Source organism: Pelodiscus sinensis, chromosome 1 (genome assembly GCF_052426305.1).
Source record: "Pelodiscus sinensis isolate ZL-2025 chromosome 1, ASM5242630v1, whole genome shotgun sequence".
Taxonomy (NCBI): domain Eukaryota; kingdom Metazoa; phylum Chordata; order Testudines; family Trionychidae; genus Pelodiscus; species Pelodiscus sinensis.
In genome coordinates, this window is record NC_143052.1 from 86273672 (window position 1) to 86298565 (window position 24894).

Genomic DNA, 24894 nt, shown 5'->3' on the forward strand with positions numbered 1-24894 from the left:
TGGATATGCTGTGCTATTGCCCAGTTCCAAAGGGCTATGGCTTCTCTCCACAGGGGCTGAGACCGTGCTCTGCCTTGTCGGTTTACATAAAACATGCACGCCATGTTGTCTGTGAAGACACGGACATCTATTCCCATCGCCTGAGGGAGCAACTTTTTGCACGCTAGACAGACGGCCCTGAGTTCTAATATATTTATGTTCAGGGCACGTTCCGTGGGGGACCACAGTCCCTGAACTGTTTTACCTTCTATGTGAGCGCCCCAGCCTGTGAGCGAGGCATCCATGGTAATGACCACTAAGGGCTCTAAGGATTGGAAAGGTATACCTGTGGTTAGATTAGATACTTTTGTCCACCATTTGAGAGATGCTTTAACTGAAAAAGGCATAGTTAGCCTCTGTCAGGGTATGTCTACACTACAGCGCTAATTCGAACTAACAGTTCGAATTAGTTAATTCGAACTAAGCTAATTCGAACTAACGCGTCTAGAACTAAAAACTAGTTCGAATTAGCGTTTTGCTAATTCGAACTAGCATGTCCACATTAAGTGGACCTTGAACAGGGCTTAAGGATGGCCGGAAGCAGTGCCGGCAGGGCATCAGAGGAGGACTTAGAGCGTGGAGATGCTGTCTCAGGCTAGCCGAGGGCTGCGCTTAAAGGGTCCCAACCCCCACCCCGGACAGACAGTTCTCAGGGGTGCCCCGCTTGCAAAGCCGTCCTGGCTTGGAGTGCCCGGAGTGCCCACACTGGGCACATCACACCACTCGGCCATCAGCCCGGCAGCACTTGCCGCAGGCTGCCATCTGGGGAGAGGGGGCAATTGGGGGGCTGCAGGAGAGCTCCCACCCCCAGAAGCCCACAGAGCCAGCCCAGTCCTCCCCATCGGGGGCTCGTGCCCCATTCCTCCCTCACCTCCTTCCACTTACCCTTCCCTAGCCCCTTTTCTTGATGTACAAAATAAAGGACAATTGTGTTCAAAAATGGAATCTGTCTTTATTGAACAAAACTGGGGGAGACTGGGAAAAGGAGGTGGGAGAGGGGAAGAGAGAGGCTGGGAGAGGGGAGGGCAACTAAAATGATCAGGGGTTGGGAACAGGTCCCATATGAAGAGAGGCTAAAGAGACTGGGACTTCTCAGCTTAGAAAAGAGGAGACGGAGGGGGGACAGGATAGAGGTCTCTAAAAGCAGGAGTTGAGTGGAGAGGGTGCATACAGAAAAGTTCTTCATTAGTTCCCATAAAGAAGGACTAGAGGAAACCAAAGGAAAGGAATGGGTAGCAGGCTTCAAACTAGTAACAGAAAGTTGTTCTTCACAAAGCAAAGAGTCAACCTGTGGAACTCCTTGCTGCAGGAGGCTGTGAAAGCTACAACTAGAACAGAGTTTAAAGGGAAGTGAGATCAAATGAGGGAGGTTGGGTCCATGGAGTGGTATTAGCCAGGGGGTAGGAGTGGTGTCCCTGCCCAAAGTTTGTGGAAGGCTGGAGAGGGATGGCACGAGACAAATGGCTTGGTCACTGTCTCCGGTCCATCCCCTCCAGGGTCCCTAGGGTTGGCCACTGTCGGCAGACAGGCTACTGGGCTAGATGGACCTTTGGTCTGACCCAGTACGGCCATTGTAAGCTCAGGGCTCAGGGTCGGGGGTCTCAGTGGACCCCCTTGATTTTCATGCACACCTGCTCCTGGGTGGCCAGGCTGGCAGCTCTCCTGCCCTAGATGGCCACTTTCCTGTGCCTAGTGCAGAGATCGTGGACAAGGTCCACGATGTCCGCACTAGCCCAGGCGGGTGCCCACCTCTTGCGGTCCCGGCCAAGCTCCCGGGAGCCGCCAGCCTTGTCCCGGGAAGAGGGGGAGGGCTGGGGGGCATCGGGTGGTTGGCTCGATCCGTGCCAGGTGCAGGGTCTGCTGGCTGGGTGCTGGCAGGCTTGCACCTGGCACGGGCACCGTAGCCAGCCCGTGCCCCTTTAAGGGGTCCGGGGCCAGGAGGGGGGCATAGAGTTTCCCTGGTGTTGGCCAGAGTGGTCACCAAGGAAACCTGGGAAGCCTTAGCCTCCCACTAGTTCGAATTAAGGGTCTACACAGCCCTTAATTCGAACTAGCTAGTTCGAACTAGGCTTAATCCTCGTAAAATGAGGTTTTCCTAGTTCGAACTAAGCGCTCCGCTAGTTCGAATTAAATTCGAACTAGTGCCTATTAAAGTTAGTTCGAACTATCGTCCGTTAGTTCGAACTAACTCTGTAGTGTAGACATACCCTCAGTGAGTGAATATTTGGTCTGTAGTGCATTAGGGGCCAGCCTTGGAGACATCTCATAAATTGTCTCGCATTGGGAACCACAGGGTTGCAGGAAGCCATATAGCCTAACAGTCGGAGGCAGTCAAGAGTGGTGACTGTGGGCATGCCTTGAAGGGATAATGCCAGATTCCTGATGTGAGTAACCCTGTCGGGGGGAAGCAAGGCTCTGGCTGTGACAGATAAATTGGATGGTCTGCAAGGGAGAAAGTATCGATTTAGGGTGGTTCACTAGGAGCCCTAAAGAGGGGAAGCAGTCTAATACGATGAGAGTATGTCGGAGGCACTCCTGTCTGCACCTTGCTTTTACAAGGCAATCGCCCAGGTAGGAATATACAGTGATCCTTTGTCTACTTAGGTGGGCAGTGACTGTCACTAGAATTTTGGAAAAGGCTTTCGGAGCTGTAGAAAGTCCGAAGGGTAGGACCGTGTACTGAAAAAGGCGTGTACCTAAAGCAAAACTAAGAAAACGTCTGAGAGAAGGTCTAAAAGAAACATGAAAATAGGCATCTTGCAAGTCGAGAGAGGAGAACCAATCACTTGGCTCCAGCGCAGGAATGATTGTGTTTAGGATAACCATCTTAAACCTATGTTTCTTAATGAAACTATTTAGGTATCTGAGGTCCAGGATGGGTCTCCAGCCACCAGACTTCTTCTGGATTAGAAAATAGGGTGAACAGAACCCTGTTCTGTGGAATTGAGAAGGGACAGGTTCTATGGCTCCTATATGTAGCAGGTGATCTATCTCTTGTTGTAAGAAGATCTTGTGAGATGGGTCCCTAAAAAGGGATAGGATTGAAGGTGGGAGGGGGGAAGGGAAAGAAAGGAGATGGTGTATCCCTGGGAGATTGTTTGAAGAATCCATTTATCTGAGGTAATAAGCTCCCATTGGTAGAAGAAAGGGAGTAAACCAAAATGGAAAAGATTGTAAGGGTTCAGATTTGCTGGAGATGGTGATCTGGTTCTCGATCTCTTGACTGTAATCTCAGATTTGCTTGTTGGATTGTCCTTGGTGGTTGGGAGTGTTGTATTGAGACCACTGCCTCTACTGCCTGTTCCAACCACAGTTTTGTTGGTATGGAGGTTGTTCCCATCTGTGGTACAGGAAGGGAGGCTGATGGTATTTTGGCCTGTGATAAGGCTGATACCCATATTGTCTGGATCTCATTGTAGGGTCCTTGATACCCAAGGATCACAGGATGGCCCTGGAGTCTTTCATGGACTGAAGAAGCTCATTGGTTTCTGAGGAGAAGAGACTGTTACCCTCGAAGGGCAGATCCTCTACAGCTGCCTGAAGTTGCCTCGGGAAGGCCGAGGAATTGTACCAAGAGGCCCTGCTCATGGTAACAGCTGTAGCCAAAGCTCTAGTGGCTGTGTCTGCTGCATCAAGTGCCGCCTGGAGTGCTGTGCGCAAAATTGCTTGACCCTTAGAGACAATGACCTTAAAGTGTCCTTTTTTACTGTCTGGCAAATCGTCAATAAATGTGTTCATTTTTATATAATTGTTGTATAATTGTTCATTTTTATATAATTGTATTTACTGAGAAGGGCTGAATAGTTTGCCACCCTTAGTTGGAGTGTAGCAGATGCGTACACTCTCTTGCCAAAGGCATCTAGCCTTTTGTTGTCTTTATCTGATGGGGTTGAACGATTTTGTTGTTTGTTTGTCTGGTGTGCAGAGTCCACCACCAGAGAGTTAGGTGTGGGATGTGTAAAGAGAAACTCAGAGTCTTTGGGTGGCACAAGGTATTTTCGATCCGCCTTTCTGCTAGTAGGTGTTTGCCATAAAGTTTTTGCAGGTTGGAGAATGGCTGGATTGATAGGGAGAGCAATTTTTGAAAAAGAGCTGGACTGTAAGACGTTAGTGAGGTCGTGAGGAGCGTCTTGTACCTCCTCCACCGATATGTTTAGATCTTGTACTACACGTTTAAATAGATCTTGGAAAGAGGCTACGTCTTCTGAGATATTGCCAGTGGGAGGCAGCATCGCTTTTCCCATGTTTGCTGATGATGAGGTGTGAGCCAGAGATGCTGTGGCTGACCTGGGGGAGTATTGGCTGTCATTATCACTCTCCATGCCTCTGTGAGGAGATTCAGTGAAGTGAGGGAGTGGCTTCTCGATGTGTTTCGTTTTTCACGATCTCTTTTTGTGCTGATGTAGATGATGGCTCCACAGTTGCCACTGTGGGGGGCATGCCAGCGGAGGGGCCATCCAGAGATATGGAGCCCATATGCGCTCTGAGGAGGTCAGGTGTCATATACCCATATGTCCCTATTGTGGGGGGTGTGTGACAGGGCGCTTGCCCTGCACTGGGCCTTTAAGCCCAGGGCTCATGCCCTGAACCTTAGGGTGGCTTGAAGAACCCAGCTGAGGCTGTTAGGCTAATGAGAGCCCAGCTGTCAGATATTCAGAGAAGCCTGGGTGGCTAGGAGAGCCTGTGACAGGGCGCCTGCCCTGCACTGGTCCTTTAAGCCTAGGGCTCATGCCCGGAGCCTTAGGGGGCTTGAAGAACCCAGCTGAAGCTGTTAGGCTAATGAGAGCCCAGCTGTCAGCTATAAAGGGAGGAGCACAGTTTGCTTGAGAGGGAGCCAGTAGAGGGCTGGATGCTGAAGAAGCTGGAGCTCCTAGGAGGGAGAGACGGGGGGATAGCCAACAAGGGCTGGAGAGGGCCAGCCAAGGCTTCCCCTGGAGAGGGGCCGGAGACAAGACCCCAGATTTGTAGCCGGATCATGATGCCGGCTCGGTAAACAAGGTAGTTGAGACAGACAATGCCGATGATGAGCAACCCATACAGACTGTAACTTGCCCTGAGAGGGGCTAGATGAGGACAGTCAGGGGGTACTGAGGCACGGGGGGGGGGGGGGGGGGCCTGCTCCCTGATAGGGGGCCTCTGGTGAGAATACTTCACATTCCGCATCCTCTTATGAGAGGGGGGGACTGTGGATATGAGTTGTTAGAGAGCAATGAGTGAAAATATCTATCTTCACTCAGAATAGAAGAGTGAAGGGTTGAGTCGATTTACACATCTTTACTCTCCCTGTACATGACGAGAAGAGTTTGTGACCTGGAGGGCTGCGCTAAGTGGGAGGAGCCTGAATTTACCTCAGAGGTGAGAGAGAGAGCTGTATCCCCTAACTGTTGAGAAAAGGGAGCAGCATTTAGAGAGTGCTCTAATCCCTCCACAGTTCACTAAGTGCCATCGTGAGTGGCTGAGATACCGGTGTAGCTGTCATTGGGGTCAACATTACCGGGTTTACTGAGGCTGACACAGAATGGCACTTTCCTTCTATTGGTGCAGCATTTGAAGTGCTTTCAGGCTTACTACGCTGTTCACCTGAGGTGCCTGGGCAGTCGAATGTGCTGAGGCGAGAGTGCACTGCTGCATTCTGTCTGCAGTCGGGGACAGGAGAAAGGAACTGAAGGGAGCCGGAGGCCGCACATGTGCATAGCTAGGCAGGGAATTTGTGCACTCTGCACATGCGCGGCCCCCGCTGAAACACTGCTAGCAGAACTCCGTCCAGAGGCGCTGAGATGCTCTACATGTGATGTGGAGCACCCCCAGGGAAGCCACTCAATGGAGAAGTGCACAGTTTACTGCATTCCTCACTCTGGCGGAGGGGTGGAGATGACAGACAAAACTGGACCTGCCCCAAGCAAGGTACATGCATCTCTTCCCCTCGGCTATGCCCGCTGGAGCTGCAGCAGCCATAGAGAGGTGCTTCTCACCTGGTCCCAAGCTGCTGAGGTGAGAGAGGGCTGAAGTAGTCTTCTTCCCCTAGGGCAGCCTCATCCTCAATCCCACCTCAGAATAATGATTTAAATGAAGCAAGTACATTTTCATTTTATTTTCCCAAAAAACAAAAATTAATTGAGTTAAAGACCTGAGCAACACCAGGTAAATCTTCCAGTTAAATATATTTTGGAATTCCAAAGCAGAAAATGATTTTCATTGTAAATGCAACCCTAGATAGACCACATTTAGTCAACTATTAGTCACAGAAGTCTACATATTCCATATTCATGATTTAATATAATTTACTTCCTTTTCACAATATTCAAAGTTACAGATCTTACGATAATTTTTAGCATGATTTAAGATGCAAAATCTAGTACTCCTGATCAAAAATGAATAACTGAAGAGCTCTGCACAATAAATTCAACCAACTAATTGTTTATTATCTGTGTTAGATTATCTGTATTCACTAAAGCTTTACGATGACAATCAATTAGCTTACCTGTGTGGGTTCAGAAGCCAAGCTTTTTCTTTGTTCAGTTGATTTCTCTATTGCTTCACTAAGAGATTTGGCATACTGTACCATAGCTTTCAACTGGGAATCAGTTAAAACCCATAGCAAATCATCAAGTATTAGAACAAGTTTTGATGCCACTACATTGCAATCCTTCAACTGTTGAATAAATTTAAAAAAATAAAAATTAAATGGGAATATTGCATTTGTTGTAAGAAATTAATATCTGAAAAGTTAAAATACACAGGGCATGGTACGCAAGAAATGTGATACTGTTCCATTAGATTAAATTAATATTTCTTTTAAAGTGTGATCTCCCTACTAAGCAAATAAGACCATAAGTAATATGAGGTTCTATGTGTGTCTCAAGGATTTTTATATTAAATATGCTCAATATACAAATAAAAAGATGCTGTTTTCTAACTGACAACCCTGTATACTCAATCTAAACCCTGAGAAATAAAGCTGAGTTCTTTCCTCATATCACAAATAATCACAAATAAAGGCAATACAGGCCAAATTAGACGACTCACTAAACTTGTAACACGTCTTGGTCTTCACATTTTGCCTGCTCTATTCCTTGTTCATTGCATCAGTCTATTATAATCAGAACTTGATAAATTATTCTGATAATGTTTCCTCAGAAGTACAACAAACATAAGATGAAATAACTTAAATGAACAAAGTGCATATATTACATAGTTCATGGCCATAACTTCTGCCGTATACCTATCTATACGGACTGCTTTGTAAAAATAAACATCAAACACACAAAAAATGAAAGAATGTATAAACATCATAGATTCACAAGTTTTCAGATGTACCCTTCTTTTAAGTGTAATTCTGATTTTTGATTGGTTAGTAATCAGTCGAACTGGAGCACTCATGATTTCATGCTGCGAACTTTGGATTGCATCTGCTTCTATTCTGATCATTTGCCAGTTGATCTCTTTAAAAGTTAATACCTAAAACAAAACAAAGCCTGTTAATTTAATATGCAATTTATTTGCCAGTAATAAGAATAAGAATAATATGGAGTTCTAGCAGCAACAGAAAAGGCATGTTCTATTTGCCTATTCTGACTAAAACTGTTAGTAATTAAAGCTCTGATCCTTCAAGTGACTCTGCAGAGGTGCTCTCAAGAATTATTTTTCACACTGAATTTAATTATGAAATCTACTCATTCACTTCTATAGCATTTAGTTTTTTAAAAGATATTATGATAATTTCTGCTGCAGATTGGACTTCTCAAGCCATGGTCTACACTAGAGAATTATTTCAAAATGACTCCCCTTATTTCAAAATAAAACAAGTTGAATGTCCACACTACCAAGCCCATTATTTTGAAATAAGGAGCTGGTTTTATTTCTAAATAATAACTCCTGCTTTTCACGAGGAATAATGCTTATTTCAAAATAGTTACTTCAAAATAGCAGTGGTGTGGACGCTCCGGTGTCGCTATGTTGAAAATAACTATGACCCAGAGTCATTCAAAGTAATTACTCCCCAGTGCTTCCTGGGACTTTAAGTTGAGGCAGCACATCCACAGTAAGGTACCTTGGACTAATTTTGAGGCTCTCCTGTCGCGTGGAAAATGCTATTTCAAAATAGTTATTTCAAAATAATTTTCTAGTGTAGACATGCCCAAAATGTTCAATTCTACTGTTCATATTTTGGGGAATGGGGAAGGTTTAATAGTCTTCTAATTAAAAAAAATTTCTACATATATTATGGATCCCACTAAGGATATGTCTAGACTCCATGGCTCAGTCGACGGAGCCATGTAGATGAGTTTACTGGACATAGGAAAATGAAGCGGTGATTTAAATAATCAAAGCCTTCGTCGACCACTCCGTTATGCCTCGTGGAATGAGATTTACCAGAGCAGTCGACAAAGGCTTCCCTTGTCGACCATGGCGCGTCCAGGCTGCCCCGCTGTGCACCAAACAGCTGATCGGCACAGTGCGGCAGCCATTTTGATGTAAATGAAGCGGTGATTATTTAAATGGTCAACAGAGCCATGTAGTCTAGACATACTCTGAGTGTACAACTCTGAGCTGATGAGGGACAAGCAGGCAAGGAGTCAGATGAAGATGGAGAAAACTATTCCTGCCTTCTTTAAGATCACATAGAGAAAATAGAATAGATAGGCATTTTCATTGGTTAAATACAAGTAACTTTGTTTATAACAATCCTCTGTAAGTATAAGCTATTTTAAATGTAAAAGTGCTTGTTGTCCTACTAGATATAGGAATGACACATTCAAAACCTACTCAGGGTTATAAATCCCTTAATGTCTGGACTAAAAATTAGGTACTTTACAATCTCGGATTATAAAGTAGTGTTAATAAGGTTAATATACAATCAAAGGCACGTTCTAAAGAATTCCTCATTTAACAAAAATAACATGGCTTTCAAAATACACTTAAGCAAATAACATGACTTTCAAATATCTAGTCATAGACTAAGCTTCCGCTAGGGTGGGTGCCTGCATGGATGCGCACAAAGAATTCTAATCCCACTCACCACCTCAGCAAAGCCATGCACTCACCTTCCTTGCATGTGGACAGTGAGCTGCTGCAGGTGGAGTTGGGCTTGATGGAAGAGTAGGGGGGCAGAGCTGCGACTCTGGCTCCGGCTCCAGCATGTGGGAGAGCCGCCCGCCACGCAGCCCTGCTCCAGGAGCAGGTCGGCAGCCACCACACAGCCCTGGCTGCAGCTTCAGCCCTTTGCCTTGGCTGGAGTTGCAGCCAGGGCTGCGTGGTGACTGCACAGCTGCTCTGGGGGCTGGGGCCTGGACTGTGGCTGTTGCCATGGCTGGAGGCTAGAACCAGGGCCAAGGGCCATGGCCTGACCTTTGGTGTGGCGTGACTAGAGCCACTCCAGTGGACAGGTTCAGCCCTTCCCCCGGGCTGGAGCTGCAGCTAGGGCTGTGTGGCAGCTGCCTGGCTGCCGCTGGGCCACATGGCGGGCAGGTCCCAGAGCTGGAGAGGACTATGGTGAGGTTGCTCCTGGGGCCATAGCCCCCTGCATCCTTCTTCCCCTCTCACTGCCCTCTCCTGGATCTCCACATGTCACTGCCCCATCCCCAGCACCCCACGCTCTGAAAACCCTAGGCGCTGGCTGCAGCTTCCCTCTGCCCCAGGCAGGACTTGCAGCCACCCTACAGTGAGCAGCCTGGGGCAGCCCCTGCCCTGCACACAGGCTGCCACAGAAACAGCGGTCTCTGGAGGGAGGCAAGTCTCACCTTCTCCCCACCAGGTGATGGGCTTGGGGTCACAGCGGGGGAGGGGACGTGGCTGGGGTCTCTATGCTGGGAGAGTCTCTCGGGGAGCAGTGCCACTGATGAGTGCCACAGTGGCACACATACAAACAGGTGCACATTACCTCAATATTGGTGCACAAGACAAAACTCACTCTGCTCACAGATGGAAAATCTTAGTGGGAACATTGGTCCCAGATACAAGCTCTTATTAACATGCCATTAATTCACATATGAGCTACGAGAAGGTACACTGGGAAAAAAGTAAAAAGGGGAGTTAAGATTTGTATGGGTGACTAATTTTGAACTCAGATAATATTTGTAGCTTTTTTAAAGACCATTACTATGTACTCACTGGGTTTCTGCTCTTACATAAATTACAGACGTCAGTCACTTTTAACTCTGGCTGAAACTTTCTTATTCAGGGGCAATGAAGTGGCAGGGTAGACCTATCCTAAGATAGCTTTCTTAAGCATACCCCTATATCTCATCTTATAAGCACTACAGCCATAACCTGGGCACATTCCTCTGATGGTTTAAAATGATACGGTCACAATTTAATTATCTTCCTTATTAAAAAGTTAATAAAAGCAAATAGCAAAAGGTATTCCTTACCTCTCCACACTGTGATTCGTGTATTCGAGTAAGTCTTAGATCACCATGTTCCCAGTTTGCATTTACACTATATATTCTCAACTGGGAAAGTTCAAATGAAGCATTAAAAGCTTTTGCTCCAATCCGGATTATAATGGAGTTTACAGAAACAGAAATTCCTTCCACCACTTTTTCAGCAAACCCATATTCACTGGAAAGTGATATGCCAATATTTAAATTAGAGATCTAATGTTAGTGCACAAAGTGATATTTATTAAGCAATAAGACATGAAACATATCATACAATATAAAATCTCTAGTGCATCCCATCCCATTTGTAAATTTGCATTAGATATATGTAACTCTGAAAAATGTATAAGAAATATAGTGCAGGTTAGACCTCTATAATCTGGACCCCCCTGTCTGGCAATATCTGTGGTCCAGCACTGGTGGGTGCTTTGGGGCTGGAGCATTCATAGGGAAAACTTGGGAGCCCCATGCTCAGCAAATCCTCGCCTGCCCTCCCAGAGCTTCTGAGGGGCCACAAATAGCCCATTTGCGGCATTCAAGCTGAGGGCAGAGGATGGGGGGGTGGGAGGGAAAGAGACACCACAAGTGTAGAAGGGCACTTGAGGGAAGATGCCAAACAGATACAGAGCTCCATGACTGAGGGTGAGGAGGGCAGCCCAGTGAGGGCCGGGAACATAGTCCTGCAGCTGGGATCCCATGGTTGGCAGCCGGGGGCTAGGAATGCAGCTTGGAGGCTGTGAGGCTCCACAATCTGCCTCTTCCCCCAAACACACCCCCTTATCCCTGCTTTGTCCATGCTTGCCCCTCTGTTACTGCCGAAATGGAGCGCTGCAGCCAGAGACAGCAGAGGGGCAGCACCGACTTTCTCTGGTCCAGCAAATTTCCTATATCAATCTGGTGGCAGGATTGGAACAGATATCAAGTGTAACACATGCAACTTTCCATTTTAAATGTTACAGCATTATTCACTGACCTTGTATCTACTTATGTATATTTAAGGAAATATTAATGTAAAATGAATTAAACTATTCCACCATTCCAGCATATTAGATAATATTTATCTACAATAAAGCTTAAAGCTATAATAACTTCGGGGGTACCGAAGAGATGGAGATGCTTAAACCAGGGCCTCCCTAGTAAGAAAACAGTCATGCAGGACTACAGGCAAAGCACAAATAGAAGCTGACACCAATTTCAAAACCCACAAAATTAGTCACAAACACCATTATACTTGTTAGATAGGAGGACCCTGGCCCTGTGAGGAGGAAATGTCAGAGCTAAAGGATCTATGCCTTAAGCTTGCAGGACTGCATTCTGTGCCTGCAGACCCAAGTTGCTGCCCTCCGTCTATAGGGCTCCCACTATCTCCATCACAGAGATATGGGTCTTTGAAGAATCCACACACACTTAATCAGTTCAAGTTCTCTTATTGTCTTTGTTGGGGCTGCTCAAAATATCAGTGATCAGGACATAGAGGTCATGCCTAGTGGTTAGCATAGGCATTAATAGCCAGGAATCAGAATCCAGGGTCAGGACTCTGGAGTCAGGATCAGAAGCAGAGTCAAAGCTGAGGTCAGGATTACAGCCAAAGATCAGTACTAGATCACCTGGAATGAGGCACGCCTGGATCCAAGGCAGGAGCAGGAGATCCCCCAGCCATGGGCAAAGGCTTTGAGCAGCTGCTGAGTTGCTGCTGCTGTTGGGCTTAAAAGCCATACTGATGACTCTTCCAACCATTCAGGTGTTACAGCCACTTAGGCAGCCTACTATAGCCCATCTATAGATTGTCCAAAGACTATACTGTAGTATAGACTCTGCTTGCAGACTGATTCTGCTACAGATACTGATTCTTGACAATGATATTTTATTTACTGAGCAGATGGGAAGCACATAGGATGTCCCAAAAGATGTGTTTCCCCTTTTGAAGTCCCATGAAGTTGCTAAGTTAAAATTTGTGTATCTCACATTTTCATATATGAAGGACTTTTTCATCTTTCCCAGCTTATTCCTAATTATGACATTTTATAGCTTGTGGGATAAATGAGGTCAGTGTAGATGATCATAATGGAACCTTCTGGCCTTAAAATCTATGGATCTGTATGAGTAATTGCACCTATGTTGTATTAAATTAATATTCTGTTGCTTTCAAAATGTAGGTCTCTTTTCCTGTCGGCTGCAACATTTCTGTCATAGATGTTGAACAGTCACAATTAAGTTCCGGCCTGTCCACTATTAGCCAGTCCTCCTTTTATGAATGGACTGAATCTTCAATGTCAAAATCAAGTAGGCTGTGTTCACAGAAAATTATTCAAATGTCTCTTTATTTCAGTGGTCACCAACCAGTAGATCGGGATCTACCAGTAGATATTAGCACCTTTGACAGGTAATCCTGTCTAGTTTGGCCAGGAAGCTGTCAAGTGCTGGGACTTCAGTTGCCCCTCCTCCCCCTGTCATACAGCTCCTGCCCTCTGCCTTGGAGCTGCCCCCTGAGAGCCTCCTGCTTGTTATGCAGGGTGTGGGAGGGAGAAGGGGGAGGCGCTGATGTCAGGGTATCCCTCCTTCCCCAACTTCTGTACCCTATCTCCACACAGGGAGAATGGGATGGAGAGTGCTTGGCAATGCAACTCTCTGTCACTCTCACCCTCTGTGTGTATCTCAGTCATTCTCGCAAATACACACTGTTCTTCACTCATCTCCTGACCCAATACATATGTGGGGGTTGTTACTTCATTTACTGCTTGCAAAGTGTGTTATTTTTGCTTTCTGACTGGTTTGTGAATTTCATAATTTTCATTTCTCTCTTATGCTTAAATTTTTTCTAATAGTGAGTTCTAACATGCCTAACCTGTCATGGCTGGAATCATCCCTATTATAATTGCTGCTCCTGGAAGTGGCTTAGTTCAAGACCAGAGCTTGCACCCCAACCCCCTACCCCAGCCTGGTAAAAGTGAGTGAGGCTAGGAGAGGAAGGGGAATGGAGTGAGCAGGGTGAGGCCTTGGATAAGGGGTAGAGCAGGGGCAGTGCCTCAAGGAAGTGGGGTAAGGGTATTTGGGTTTGAGGTAGATCTTACATTACACTGAAATTGAAAAAGTGATCTTGTGGTTAAAAAGGTTAGAGACCACTGCTTTATTTGAACATACTATCATGATCTAATTAGTTATATTTCTTAATTGATTTTCTAACACTTTCAACTTGTTGACCCTTTTCATATCATGTAGGGCAGTCAGAACATTTTCATATTAGACCCAGTACTAATCCCTTGTGTAGTTAAGACACTTCTGCTTAATATACTTGCCTATGCAGTTTAATAACCACAAACATTCTACTGTCTAATGGTACTATATTAACGTGAAGACTATAAAGAAATAATTCCATGTGCTCCACTAGAGTCTCCTCTTTCAGGCAGCTTTAGAAAATATGAGATTACAAGATTGGGGCTCCCTGTTGCACTGATATTTCAGTCAGATTGGGTTATATGTCAAATCTCTTAGGACAGATTCACCTGATATATTCACTGAAGAAAAGAGAACTATGAACATTCATACAAGCTGAGAATCTGGATGCTATCTGTTGGACAAAAGTTAATATTTTGAGCGCAGCATATTTTTTCTCCATACAATTCAAGTTATTTTTCCTTTAACCTATCCAAAGCATGTTGTTCTTATGGTGCTTGAGCTTTATTCCTCCACCCTCAGATGTATTAAACAATCTTATGAATTAGAACATGCAATATATACTTAGGATAAATTTTCAAGCTTGGATGCCTAACATTATTCACCTAAATCTGAGCAACCAGACTCTGACCCTGTATTTTTAAAGGCTATCATATTTTACCTTTAAATTAGTGGAGCTAACCTGCTTCTGGATGCACATAAATACTCCAACCTTCTCTGCTTCATGAAAACTGATCTGATAATTTTAACTGTTTTGTATCAAGTGCTTGTCAAATATTTTAAAACTACAACTGACCTCTGTCCTGATGCAGTTGCTATAGGTGATGGCCCATTAGGGGGACGTGGTTCTTCACAAGTACTCATTTCCATTATTACCTTATCCAGGGACTTGAAAAATAAACAAAGTAATGTGGTTATAAATTGTAATCTACCACAGTAGATTAAAAGATCATTTAGATAATGTTCTTACTATTCTTAATTATGAAGTAAGTAAAAAATCTTTTCATAAACATTCTGTAGCCATAGCATTTTATTAGAAAATCTTTAGTAGAATATATTACCATGTATGTGTCTAGACTTTTGTTTATACAGTGCTTCTATCAGATACCATATTCTTCCATCTCTGCTAGACTTTCATGGTCATATATAAATTTTGTCTACATCTTGGCTCCTAGTCAATGAAATATGTTTTTCATCACACTGCAGTACATTTCTCAAAGGCTAAATTCTGAATGGGTATATGATGAGGAAGACATTTGATTTTCTCTACACAGTCTATCAGTGTAAAGGCTACATAATATTAGCTTTTATGTCCTTTGACTATTCTCTATAGTGGGTTTTTCTGTTCAGACTTTTTAATTACAAAGTGTTCGAAACTGATCTATTGTTGACACTTATCAGTGACAGCAAAACTTTTTGTAGATATCTTCCAAACATTTTGTATCTAGAACAAAATTGGTAAAGGTGGATATTCAACAGATTTGCTATAATGGGTAGTTTTTGAGAAAAAAATATTTAAGAGTAAAACATCTTTGCCATTTTTTTCATTATTGAGGCTGCACTTTTCAAAAGGGTCCAAAAGGAATGAAGCACTCAAATCCCATTGATATTGAAGAATATAATTAAATAACACATCTGCACCTTGACAAATAATTTAACAAGTGACAAAAAGGAAAATAACAATGTATTATTCCCAAGAAGAGACAATCTAAATGTAGAAGCAGACCCTTTGCCTGCTGATCTTAAACACAGTCATGGTTAAAATTCATAATGGCTAAGGAGAATCCCTATTTCTAAAACTCAGCTCCAGCAACCTGTTTCCCTCTGTTCTGTGCTACGGCAACATTGTCTCCTTTCAAGTCCATTGAAAACTTTCTTGCTAATATTATCTTCTTGGCCCATCGTTCTGACATTACCACACCCATTATGAGTCTCTCCACTTGCTCACCATGTCCCCCACAAATATAAATATCTTACCCTTATCCTTCAGGTTCCTTCACAGTTTTGTCTTGTTGTACCTATTGGTTCAATTATCTCAATCAGCCATTGCCTTCACACTTCTTACAATGCTAGCTTCTATCTCCTACATGTCCAGTTCTCCCACAAACACACCTTTGCATTTTTCTTCTGTGCTGCCCATTATACATAAAATGCACTGTCTCCTCCCCAAAAACTCATAACCGGATTCATCCTTAGGACTCATTCTACTGTGTTAGTGCAATAGTGCCCCTCCAGGCCAAGTAAGGCATAGACCCAGCTCACATAGCTCAGTGGGGCTGTCAGTCTATTCTGGCTATTCCAGAATTTGAAAAATGCTCATCAATGGGTCAGTAGGAGAACCAAAGCCAATCCACTCCATTGGGTTTCAGCTCAGGGACCTCAAACCAGACAAGCAGGATCAGTGCTCACAGACTCTACTAGGGTCCTGAACTCCTTCCTACCTTCCTCTGGGTCTCTGTTCATGTCTTATTGTGATGATGTCACTGGGCAATCTTAACTGTTTGTTGTCAGGAGTTCCTTTCTCCAGTCTGCTTGCTACTCTGAGCAGCCCTGCCCTTCTGCTTCCCAGCCTTTTATAGCTTTCCAGTTGCTGTGAGGCTGCCAATCAGCACTGGCCGGCAATAACTGTGTTCACCCTTTGGGGTACAGCCACCACATGATGGGTGTTATTTGTAATGTCATGTAAAAAAGCTAAAAACGACTGAAAACTTAAAAACTGGATTGTAAGACCACATAATTTATGATTGGATAGATACCAAAGAAAGAGTTCTTAACCATGCTTCTAGCTGTTTCCATCACTTCATACTGACTCAACAAACATTCTAAACTTTAGAGTAACATCTCTCATATTGTTCATGCCAAGTCTGTTATTCTGTAGGTAGCTGTGTTTATTTGTGTATGAGTTGTGTTTTGTTGGGAGAGGCTGAGAACTAAAAAAAAAATGGGACAGAAAAAGAGCGCAAAACCTAGTGATGATTCAACCTGGTGTTATGCCAAACAAAAGTATGACTGCAGCTGTTTCCATCACTTCATAATTACTCAGTCAGTCAGTTTAGGCTTCAGAGGACTCACTGAAGGTAATTCCTGGAAACTTACTTTATACAGATCTACTTTTTGGTTGATTTCAGAACTTACCAGACATATTGGATGAGTTTTCAATTTTGTCCATGGTATCTGAAAAATAAAATATTATGCTAAAGCAAATCAAACAAACATCAAAGCAAATATGTAGTAATCAAGATTAGGGATGTAAGCAACTAGTCAACTATCAGATAAACAAATGCTTATCGAATACTCAACTACTGACTCGACTAGTTGCTTCCCCTCCACTTTGCTGCCTCTATCAGAGAAAGGCAGCAGGGTGGAGGAGCAGGATCCGGTGCTGAGGGAGCCGGCTTAAAAGCCATTCCCTCCAGCACCATCTCCATGGGGAGAAGGGCAGAAGCTCAGCAGGAAACTGGCGGTGCTTCCGCCTTCAAAATGTAGCGTAAGCAGGGCTCTTGTACATTTCAAAAGCAAAGCGCCACTAGCAGCACGGGGAACATTTTAAGAGAAGGGAAAGCAGGACCAGTGAGTGGGAGATGCTCCCTACAGAACTTCTGCTTTTGAAATGTAGCAAGAGCCAATAGGACTCTTGCTACATTTCAAAGGTGGAAGCACCCTTATCAACTAATCGTATAGTCAATACAAATTACATCAACTATTCAATTAGTTGATTAATTTACATTTAACATCCTTAATCAAGATATGTTGATCACATTTATTTTCTAGAAATAAAAATAAAATTTACTTTGAATTTGTGTACCTTTTTCCGATAGCTTTTTTGGAAGAGGCTTTTCCAAAATTTGGCCCATGCATACTGGGCCAAATTTCGGAAAAAACCTCTCTTTTGGAAGAGCCCTTCTTCCTCATGGGAGAAGGAAGACATCTGCTCTTCTGCCCCCCCCCCCCTCCCAAAAAAGCGGTATCCTGGAAAAAAAACCATAGTGTAGACATAACCATATTTAGCTTGTGGTCCACTATGACTCCTAGATCCTTTTCTGCAGTACTACTTCCTAGACAATCACTTCCGATTCTGTATGTGTGAAACTGTTTTTTCCTTCCTAACTAGAGTACTTTGCATTTGTCCTTATTAAACTTCATCCTATTTACCTCAGACCATTTCTCTAGTTTGTCCAGATCATTTTGAATTAAGACCCTATCCCTCAAAGCACTTTCAACCTCTCCCAGTTTGGTATCATCTGCAAACTTAATAATCATACTCTCTATGCCATCATCTAAATCGTTGATGAAGACATTGAACAGAACCGGTCCCAAAACAGACCCTTGCGCAGTGGTCCCCAACCTTTCAAGGTTGTCGGGCGCCGGGGGGCGTGGCCGTTCGCCCGCCGGGCGCCAGAGGGCGGGGACACTTGCGCCCCGGGGGTGGCCCCCCCCCATAGCTGCATGCCCGGGGCCGGCGCTCCCCCCGCCAAGCGCCGCGCGCCCGGGGCCGGCGCTCCCCCCGCCAAGCGCCGCGCGCCCGGGGCCGGCGCTCCCCCCGCCAAGCGCCGCGCGCCCGGGGCCGGCGCTCCCCCCGCCAAGCGCCGCGCGCCCGGGGCCGGCGCTCCCCCCGCCAAGCGCCGCGCGCCCGGGGCCGGCGCTCCCCCCGCCAAGCGCCGCGCGCCCGGGGCCGGCGCTCCCCCCGCCAAGCGCCGCGCGCCCGGGGCCGGCGCTCCCCCCGCCAAGCGCCGCGCGCCCGGGGCCGGCGCTCCCCCCGCCAAGCGCCGCGCGCCCGGGGCCGGCGCTCCCCCCGCCAAGCGCCGCGCGCCCGGGGCCGGCGCTCCCCCCGCCAAGCGCCGCGCGCCCGGGGCCGGCGCTCCCCCCGCCAAGCGCCGCGCGCCCGGGGCCGGCGCTCCCCCCGCCAAGCGCCGCGCGCCCGGGGCCGGCGCTCCCCCCGCCAAGCGCCGCGCGCCCGGGGCCGGCGCTCCCCCCGCCAAGCGCCGCGCGCCCGGGGCCGGCGCTCCCCCCGCCAAGCGCCGCGCGGGCGGGCGCATGGAAATGCGGGCGCATGGAAATGCCCCCGCGGGCACCATGGCGCCCGCGGGCACCGTGTTGGGGACCATGGCCCTTGCGGAACCACAGTTGTTATGCACTTCCAGAATGATTGTGAACCGTTAATAACTAGTCTCTGAAAATGGTTATCCAGACAGTTATTCATCCACCTTATAGTAGTCCCATCTACGTTATATTTCCCTAATTTATTGATAAGAAAATCATGCCAGACTTTATCAAATGCTTTACTAAATAAACAACATTGTGTGAGAAACAAACATCATATAACACACTAAGTAATGCAGTCTCAAGGACAGGTAGCTTAGGAGCTATTGGTGATAAAAACAGGAGTTACAAACTGAATGCTCAACAACATGCCTTATATGGAACCAGAAGTATGCAATAAAAAGCAAATACTATACAGAATATTACTGTGTTAAAGTACTAAGAGTAAAGGGATGTTTTTAAAAAGATTTGACAAAATAAAGAAATGGTGTTTAATTTAAATTAAAATGGTTAAAAACAGTATTTTTCTTTGTTATAGAAAATTTTAAGCTATACTGAATCAATATTCAGTTGTAAACTTCTGAAAGAACCACCATAACATTTTGTTCAGAGTTGCCAACATTTCAGAGTTATGAACAATCTCCATTCCCAAAGTATTCATAACTGAGGTTCTTCTGTAACACACAAAAGAACAAAGAAATAATTAAAGTTGCTAATATGACATTGCCAAAGGAAATGCCAATATCTTCCTCCACAAAAATATTCAATCCCTCACTCCGTTTCAAAGTACATATGAGAAAAATTCCACTTGGATAAAGAAAAAAATTAATTAAATCACTTCTCATTTTCATTGCTTCTTAGTCTTACAAGAGATAATATCTACTACCTTCACCCTTTAATGAAACTATTAAATATTTACAGGAAATATTTAACATTATGAAATTCAGAATTAGCAATTTTCAGACTTCTTGAAAATAAGTTCTAAGGCAGCAGAAAAGAGAAAAAAAGGTAGAACGTCTTGCTTAATTACTGTTACAATATAATAAAATGCTCACCCTTATAGCTGCTTTATTGCAAAAGACCTTGTTTATGGCAAGCCATGTTGGAAGATCCAGCATGTTCTGAAGCACCTCTTCATCCAGTTCCAAGTTTGTTAGCTGACCTTCCCCTTTCAGTGTGCTCAGATTAATCTTGTCAGGTGACAGGTTTTTGGTGAACCTAAAGAAGAATAGGCATTAAAGCTTAAGTTAATGTTACATAGAACAATTAAAAACAACAAATGCTCTGGTAGCACTTCATAGACTAAAAAAACATGGAGTTGTAAATGGTATCATTAGCTTTCATGGGCACAGCCCACTTCTTCAGATGACCAGAGTTATGAGTTTAGGATGTGCACACCCAAAATAAATAGGAGAGGGGCAGGGAAGAGAGGGAGGGAAGAAAAAGGAAGGCGAGTAGGAGTCAGAGAGCAGAAGGAATCAGTAAGTATCTGAAGATTGTAGTTAAAATAAGCAGATAAGATTCAAAGTTAATAGATAGTATCGTTCCTGGCATGGGAGTATACACAAAAAGTTGTTTGAACCTTCAATGGCTGTTAAGTTGGTAGTGTCCCAACCAACTTTCATCACAATTAAGTCCATTAGCATGTGAATTGAATTTGCGGATGAACTCTAATTCCAATGCTTCCCTGTGGATCTGGCTTATAGAACTGGTTTGTGATAAGACAGCTCCTGGAGATCTTTTAAAGAGTGATGTGGAAGACTGAAGTGCTCCCCAATAGGTTTCTGTATGTGTCCTTTACATATATCTGATTTGTGTCCATTGATTCTTTCCTGCAGAGACTGTCCAGTTTGTCTAACATATATATAGCAGTGGGGCACTGCTGGCATTTGATGGCATAGATCAAATTACTGGATGTGCAGTCAAACAACAATTAGTTATCCATTTCATATCTCACAATATATAAATGAGCAAAGTAATAATCTGGAAAGAAAAGACTTCAAAGTATAGTTTGACTCTACAAAAATGTAATAATAATGGCCCTGGGGGGTTTCATTGTTATTTGTCCCTCTATGACTTCCATATCAAATCTGTTCCATTTCCAAGTAAACAAACGGATTCTAACAATAAAGATGTGTTCTTTCTGACTTGTCAATCATAAGAAATAAAGATTCTGTACTTAGAATAAAGATTCTGTACTTAGAATTTAGTTAATTATTTTGATGTGTTTGAGTAAGAATAGAACCCAGCTCATTCTCCTCAGAATTGTTTTGACTCTGTAAGGTTGATAGGAGAAAAAAAAAAGGGTGAAATGTACTTATTTAAAGAAAAAGCAGATAAGATTATGAATATTCAAGGAGCAGATATTTTGATTAAGAAAGCAGCATTTTTACAAAGTAATGTTTTCTGATTTTATTCACAGTTGAAGATGGACAAAATCTTGTACAAATTATACTTAAAACATTCACTAGGATTTAATTTCAGAATTTATCAAGAACATACAGTAGAAATTGTTTTATTAGATAGGATTCAAGTGTATTTACAATGTAGCAATTCAAAGACAAGATTATAAATCCCTACCACAAATGCTTTTGTAACAGAGTATTCTTCAAAGTGTCATGATATGACTACATTGCAATGTCTTCTGTATATTTTTAAAATTAAGAAATCTCAAAGATGACATATACACAGTACATATTACTAGTTTATTAAAAGGCATCAATTTACTTAAATCAACATAACAGCCCACGTGATTGTGTCAATCAATGCACAGCCTAGTAATGTACAAGGCAAAGTTAAGGAGTGCTTTGCTAAACTTATCTATCTACCTAAATTGTTACATCACACCAAGCACACGGTTTATCTGCTTTGGTGGATTAGGGCCTGAGTGCCTAACTTCCTTGGGTTTGGTTCACAACTTGGACTCTCATTTTATAGCTTCAGATAGTAAAAAACATCACATCATCCACTGAATGCGTTTTGGATCTTTTCAGAAGCAGATTGATACTTGTCAGTTTTTATCAGAGGAAGGGAAAATATTCCCGGAATCACAACTGTGCTGCCATGTCCATGCCAGGTGCAGTTCATATGTTCTCTCTGAACTGAGAGAGACTGGTTCCTAAGAAAACTGTCAGGTTTCCTCTTAACCTAGGTTTCTTTTTGCCCCTTCCCAAGTCCCCAATTACTGCTGAAAGTATATGGCAGTAACTTTCCCAGTTTGGCTGTTACATCAAGTTCTGGGGCTACCAAAATGTATAAGCACTTTACCCTGCTTAAAAACCAAAATGCCCAACACACATTTAATAGTATAATATTCTTGTCAGGGAAATGGGTATCATGTCACTCAATAAGACATCAGAGCTACACAGAATTCCACCACTGCCTACCAATTTAAGCACAACTTGAAAATATAAAAAGACTATGCAAAATGCAAGAAACAGTTTTACATTCGCTGATTTCAATGCCAAAGGGGACCATTGTGATCAAGTCTGTTCTTCTATAGAATGTTCCCCTCAAATAATTCCTAAAGTATATCTTCCAGAAGAACAGACAATCTTGATTTAAAACATTGTTAGCAATCAAGAATTCACACGACTCTTGCCATATTATTCCAATGGTTAATTACTCTCGCTGTTAAAATGTACACCTTATTTCCAGTCTAAATTTGTCTAGCTTTCAACTTCCAGCCATTGGATCACATTACACTTCTCTCTGGTTGACTGAAAAGCCCACTATTGAATATTTGTTCCCCAAATACAGACTTGCGGACTGTAAGCAAGTTACCCCCAAATCTTCTCATTGTAAAGCTAAACAGAGTAAGCTTCTTGAGGGTATCACTATATGGCATATTTTCATTTTCACGGCTCTTCTCTGAACCCACCTCTGTTTAACAACATATTTTTAAATTGTGGACACCAGAATTGAACACAGCATTCCGGCAGGAGTCACACCAGTGCTAAATGCAGAGGTAAAAGAGCCTCTGTATTTCTACTTAAGATTCCCTTGTCTACACATCCCAGGATCATATTAGCTCCTCTGGTCATAGAATCACACTATCAATATATTATTCTAGTTTTTTAACCAAAATGTTTTGTGGTACCAACTGAAATGCCTTCCGGATGTCAATGTATATAACATCTATGCTATTATCTTTACAAACCAAACCCATAATCTAAAAAAGATCTCAAGTTAGTTTGACAGTATTAATTTTCTATAAACCCATGCTGATTTATCTTAAAGAATTAAAGAGGAGTTCCATATCAGCCATTCCATTATCTTGCCCGGGAAGGATATCAGGCTGACATGACTAATTACATTGGTCATTTCATTTACACTTTTTAAAAATTGGAACAGTTTTTTTCTAGTCTTCTAGAACTTCTCCAGTGCTCAAAGGTAAACCAAATTAAAATGTTTTGATTTTTTTTTCCTTTTTAAATAAAGAGACTGTTCATTCCTCAAAGATTGTTTAAAGAGATTTCTTTTCTGAATATGTCAAGTGTGTGTTGAAAATAAACTTGGGCAACTTGCTTCTGATTGAATTATATATTTTTTTCCAATTACCTATCATTCAGAAACAAACACTGGCACAAATGTGGGACTACTGTAAAAGTGACCAAAATTAATTTTCAAGATTATGAAGAAAGAGTAACTCATTCTTTGCAGTAACTATGGTTCTTCAAGATGTGTCCTTATGAGTGCTCCATCTAGGCATGCTTGCACCCCGGTTGCCTCAGACTAGATATTTTAGGCAGCAGTGTCCATTTGGCCACACACACACCCTCCCCATTTCATGCCATGTACCATGGCCAGGGCTCACCAAACCGCGGCGAGGCCCACTCGCCAGCCGCACTGTCCGGTGATCTGCGCATGTGTATATGTAATGTTACGTATTATTATACCATTATATTTATAGTTTAATTTGTATGTACAATGTGGTAATAACTTTAGTCTAGCTAATGGGCATATACATTACTTCAGACAAAGCATTTATACAGTAATTTGTTTCTAAACCAAATATTTTCAGATCTAGCAAAAACATTTTCATGATCTGCTCATGTAATGGTTTTCAACCTGTGGTCCACAGGCTGTATTTAAGAGGTCCATAAACATTTGGCATTACTATAGAACAGTGGCTTTCACTTTTGGGCTCCGCAGGCTGTCAAGATTTCTCAAGGGGTCCCCACCACCATTTGAAATTTTGCAAGGGTCTGCAAATTCAGTCCACACTGGGCTAACATAACATATCCAACTGGAAATTTTCAAACATTTTATATAATATAGAAGTGTGTGTTTGTATAATAAATTTACAATTGTAACAGAGGAGGCAATAATAATCCAGAGGATAGTTTTTCAAAAGATTAAGAATAAAAATAAAGGGTATATAGACAGAATTTTTATCACACTTACCCAACCTATAGTCTGTGATTTGGTCTGTGACAATCCTGGATTCTGAACAGCAGTACTCCAAATTGATTGTGGAAAAGACAACTGATTGGCCAAGAAACACAAAGCTATCTTGAACACAGGTTGGTGAAGTATGGGTTAGAGAACAAATGGATCTTGCCTATATAAACATTTAATTCATGGCAAAGGTGGGAGTAAAACCCAACTATCTGTGTAAATCAGGGATGGGCAATAATTTTTAATGGGGGGGCCACTCCAAAGACTTTGGAAAGTGGCCGAGGGCCACACTCTTCCATGGTATTAATGGAGGACGTATGGAGTCTGGGATGGTGGTTGATGCAGAAGGGAGCTTGGAGTAAAGGACTGGGGTGCAGGAGGGAGAATGGAGTATGGGAGGGAGTTTGAGCAAAGGAAGTATTTTTGACCTAGGGCAGGGAACTGAGGTGCAGGATTTTGGGATGTGACTTAGGGTAGGAGGGAATTGTGATCTCAGGCAGGAGACTGGGGTGCCAGATCTGGGAGGAGTTATGGGTGCATGTGGAATAGCGGGGCAAAGGGTTTGGAAAGGGAGGGGCTGAGGTGCCAGAGGCAGGTTCTCGCCAGGAGATTTACCAGCCTGCCTGCAAGGATAAAGGCTTGCAGAGCTTAAAAAGTTTCTGCCTGCTCAGCCCTGTGCTTGAGTGAGTGAGTGAGCAGGAAAGTTGTGCTTTGTGACTGCCTGTTATTCAAACAGGCAGCTCTCACTGGCCAGTGTCTGGCCAGAAACCAGCCACTGGGATTGTGCTAGGCGTGGGAGCAGTGTCTGAATCTTCCTTCCTCCCCTCTGGACTTAAATAGAAAGTGCCCCAGAGATGCCTAT

At 43.7% G+C, this 24894-nt stretch overlaps 1 protein-coding gene across 3 annotated transcripts in view; it reads right to left on the reverse strand.

Annotated features, from left to right (window-relative positions):
* The window catches only part of BLTP3B (bridge-like lipid transfer protein family member 3B), a 100002-nt gene that overhangs the window by 44214 nt on the left and 30894 nt on the right, over window positions 1–24894 (reverse strand). For all 3 annotated transcript variants that reach the window (XM_075934115.2, XM_075934124.2, XM_075934105.2), the window contains 6 exons: window positions 19688–19850; window positions 16728–16766; window positions 14389–14480; window positions 10410–10599; window positions 7357–7497; window positions 6521–6691 (listed from right to left, as the gene is read on the reverse strand). In XM_075934115.2, the coding sequence (XP_075790230.2) occupies window positions 6521–6691; window positions 7357–7497; window positions 10410–10599; window positions 14389–14480; window positions 16728–16766; window positions 19688–19750 (696 nt within the window). In that variant the 5' untranslated portion in view covers window positions 19751–19850. The remainder of the gene's footprint in view (window positions 1–6520; window positions 6692–7356; window positions 7498–10409; window positions 10600–14388; window positions 14481–16727; window positions 16767–19687; window positions 19851–24894) is intronic.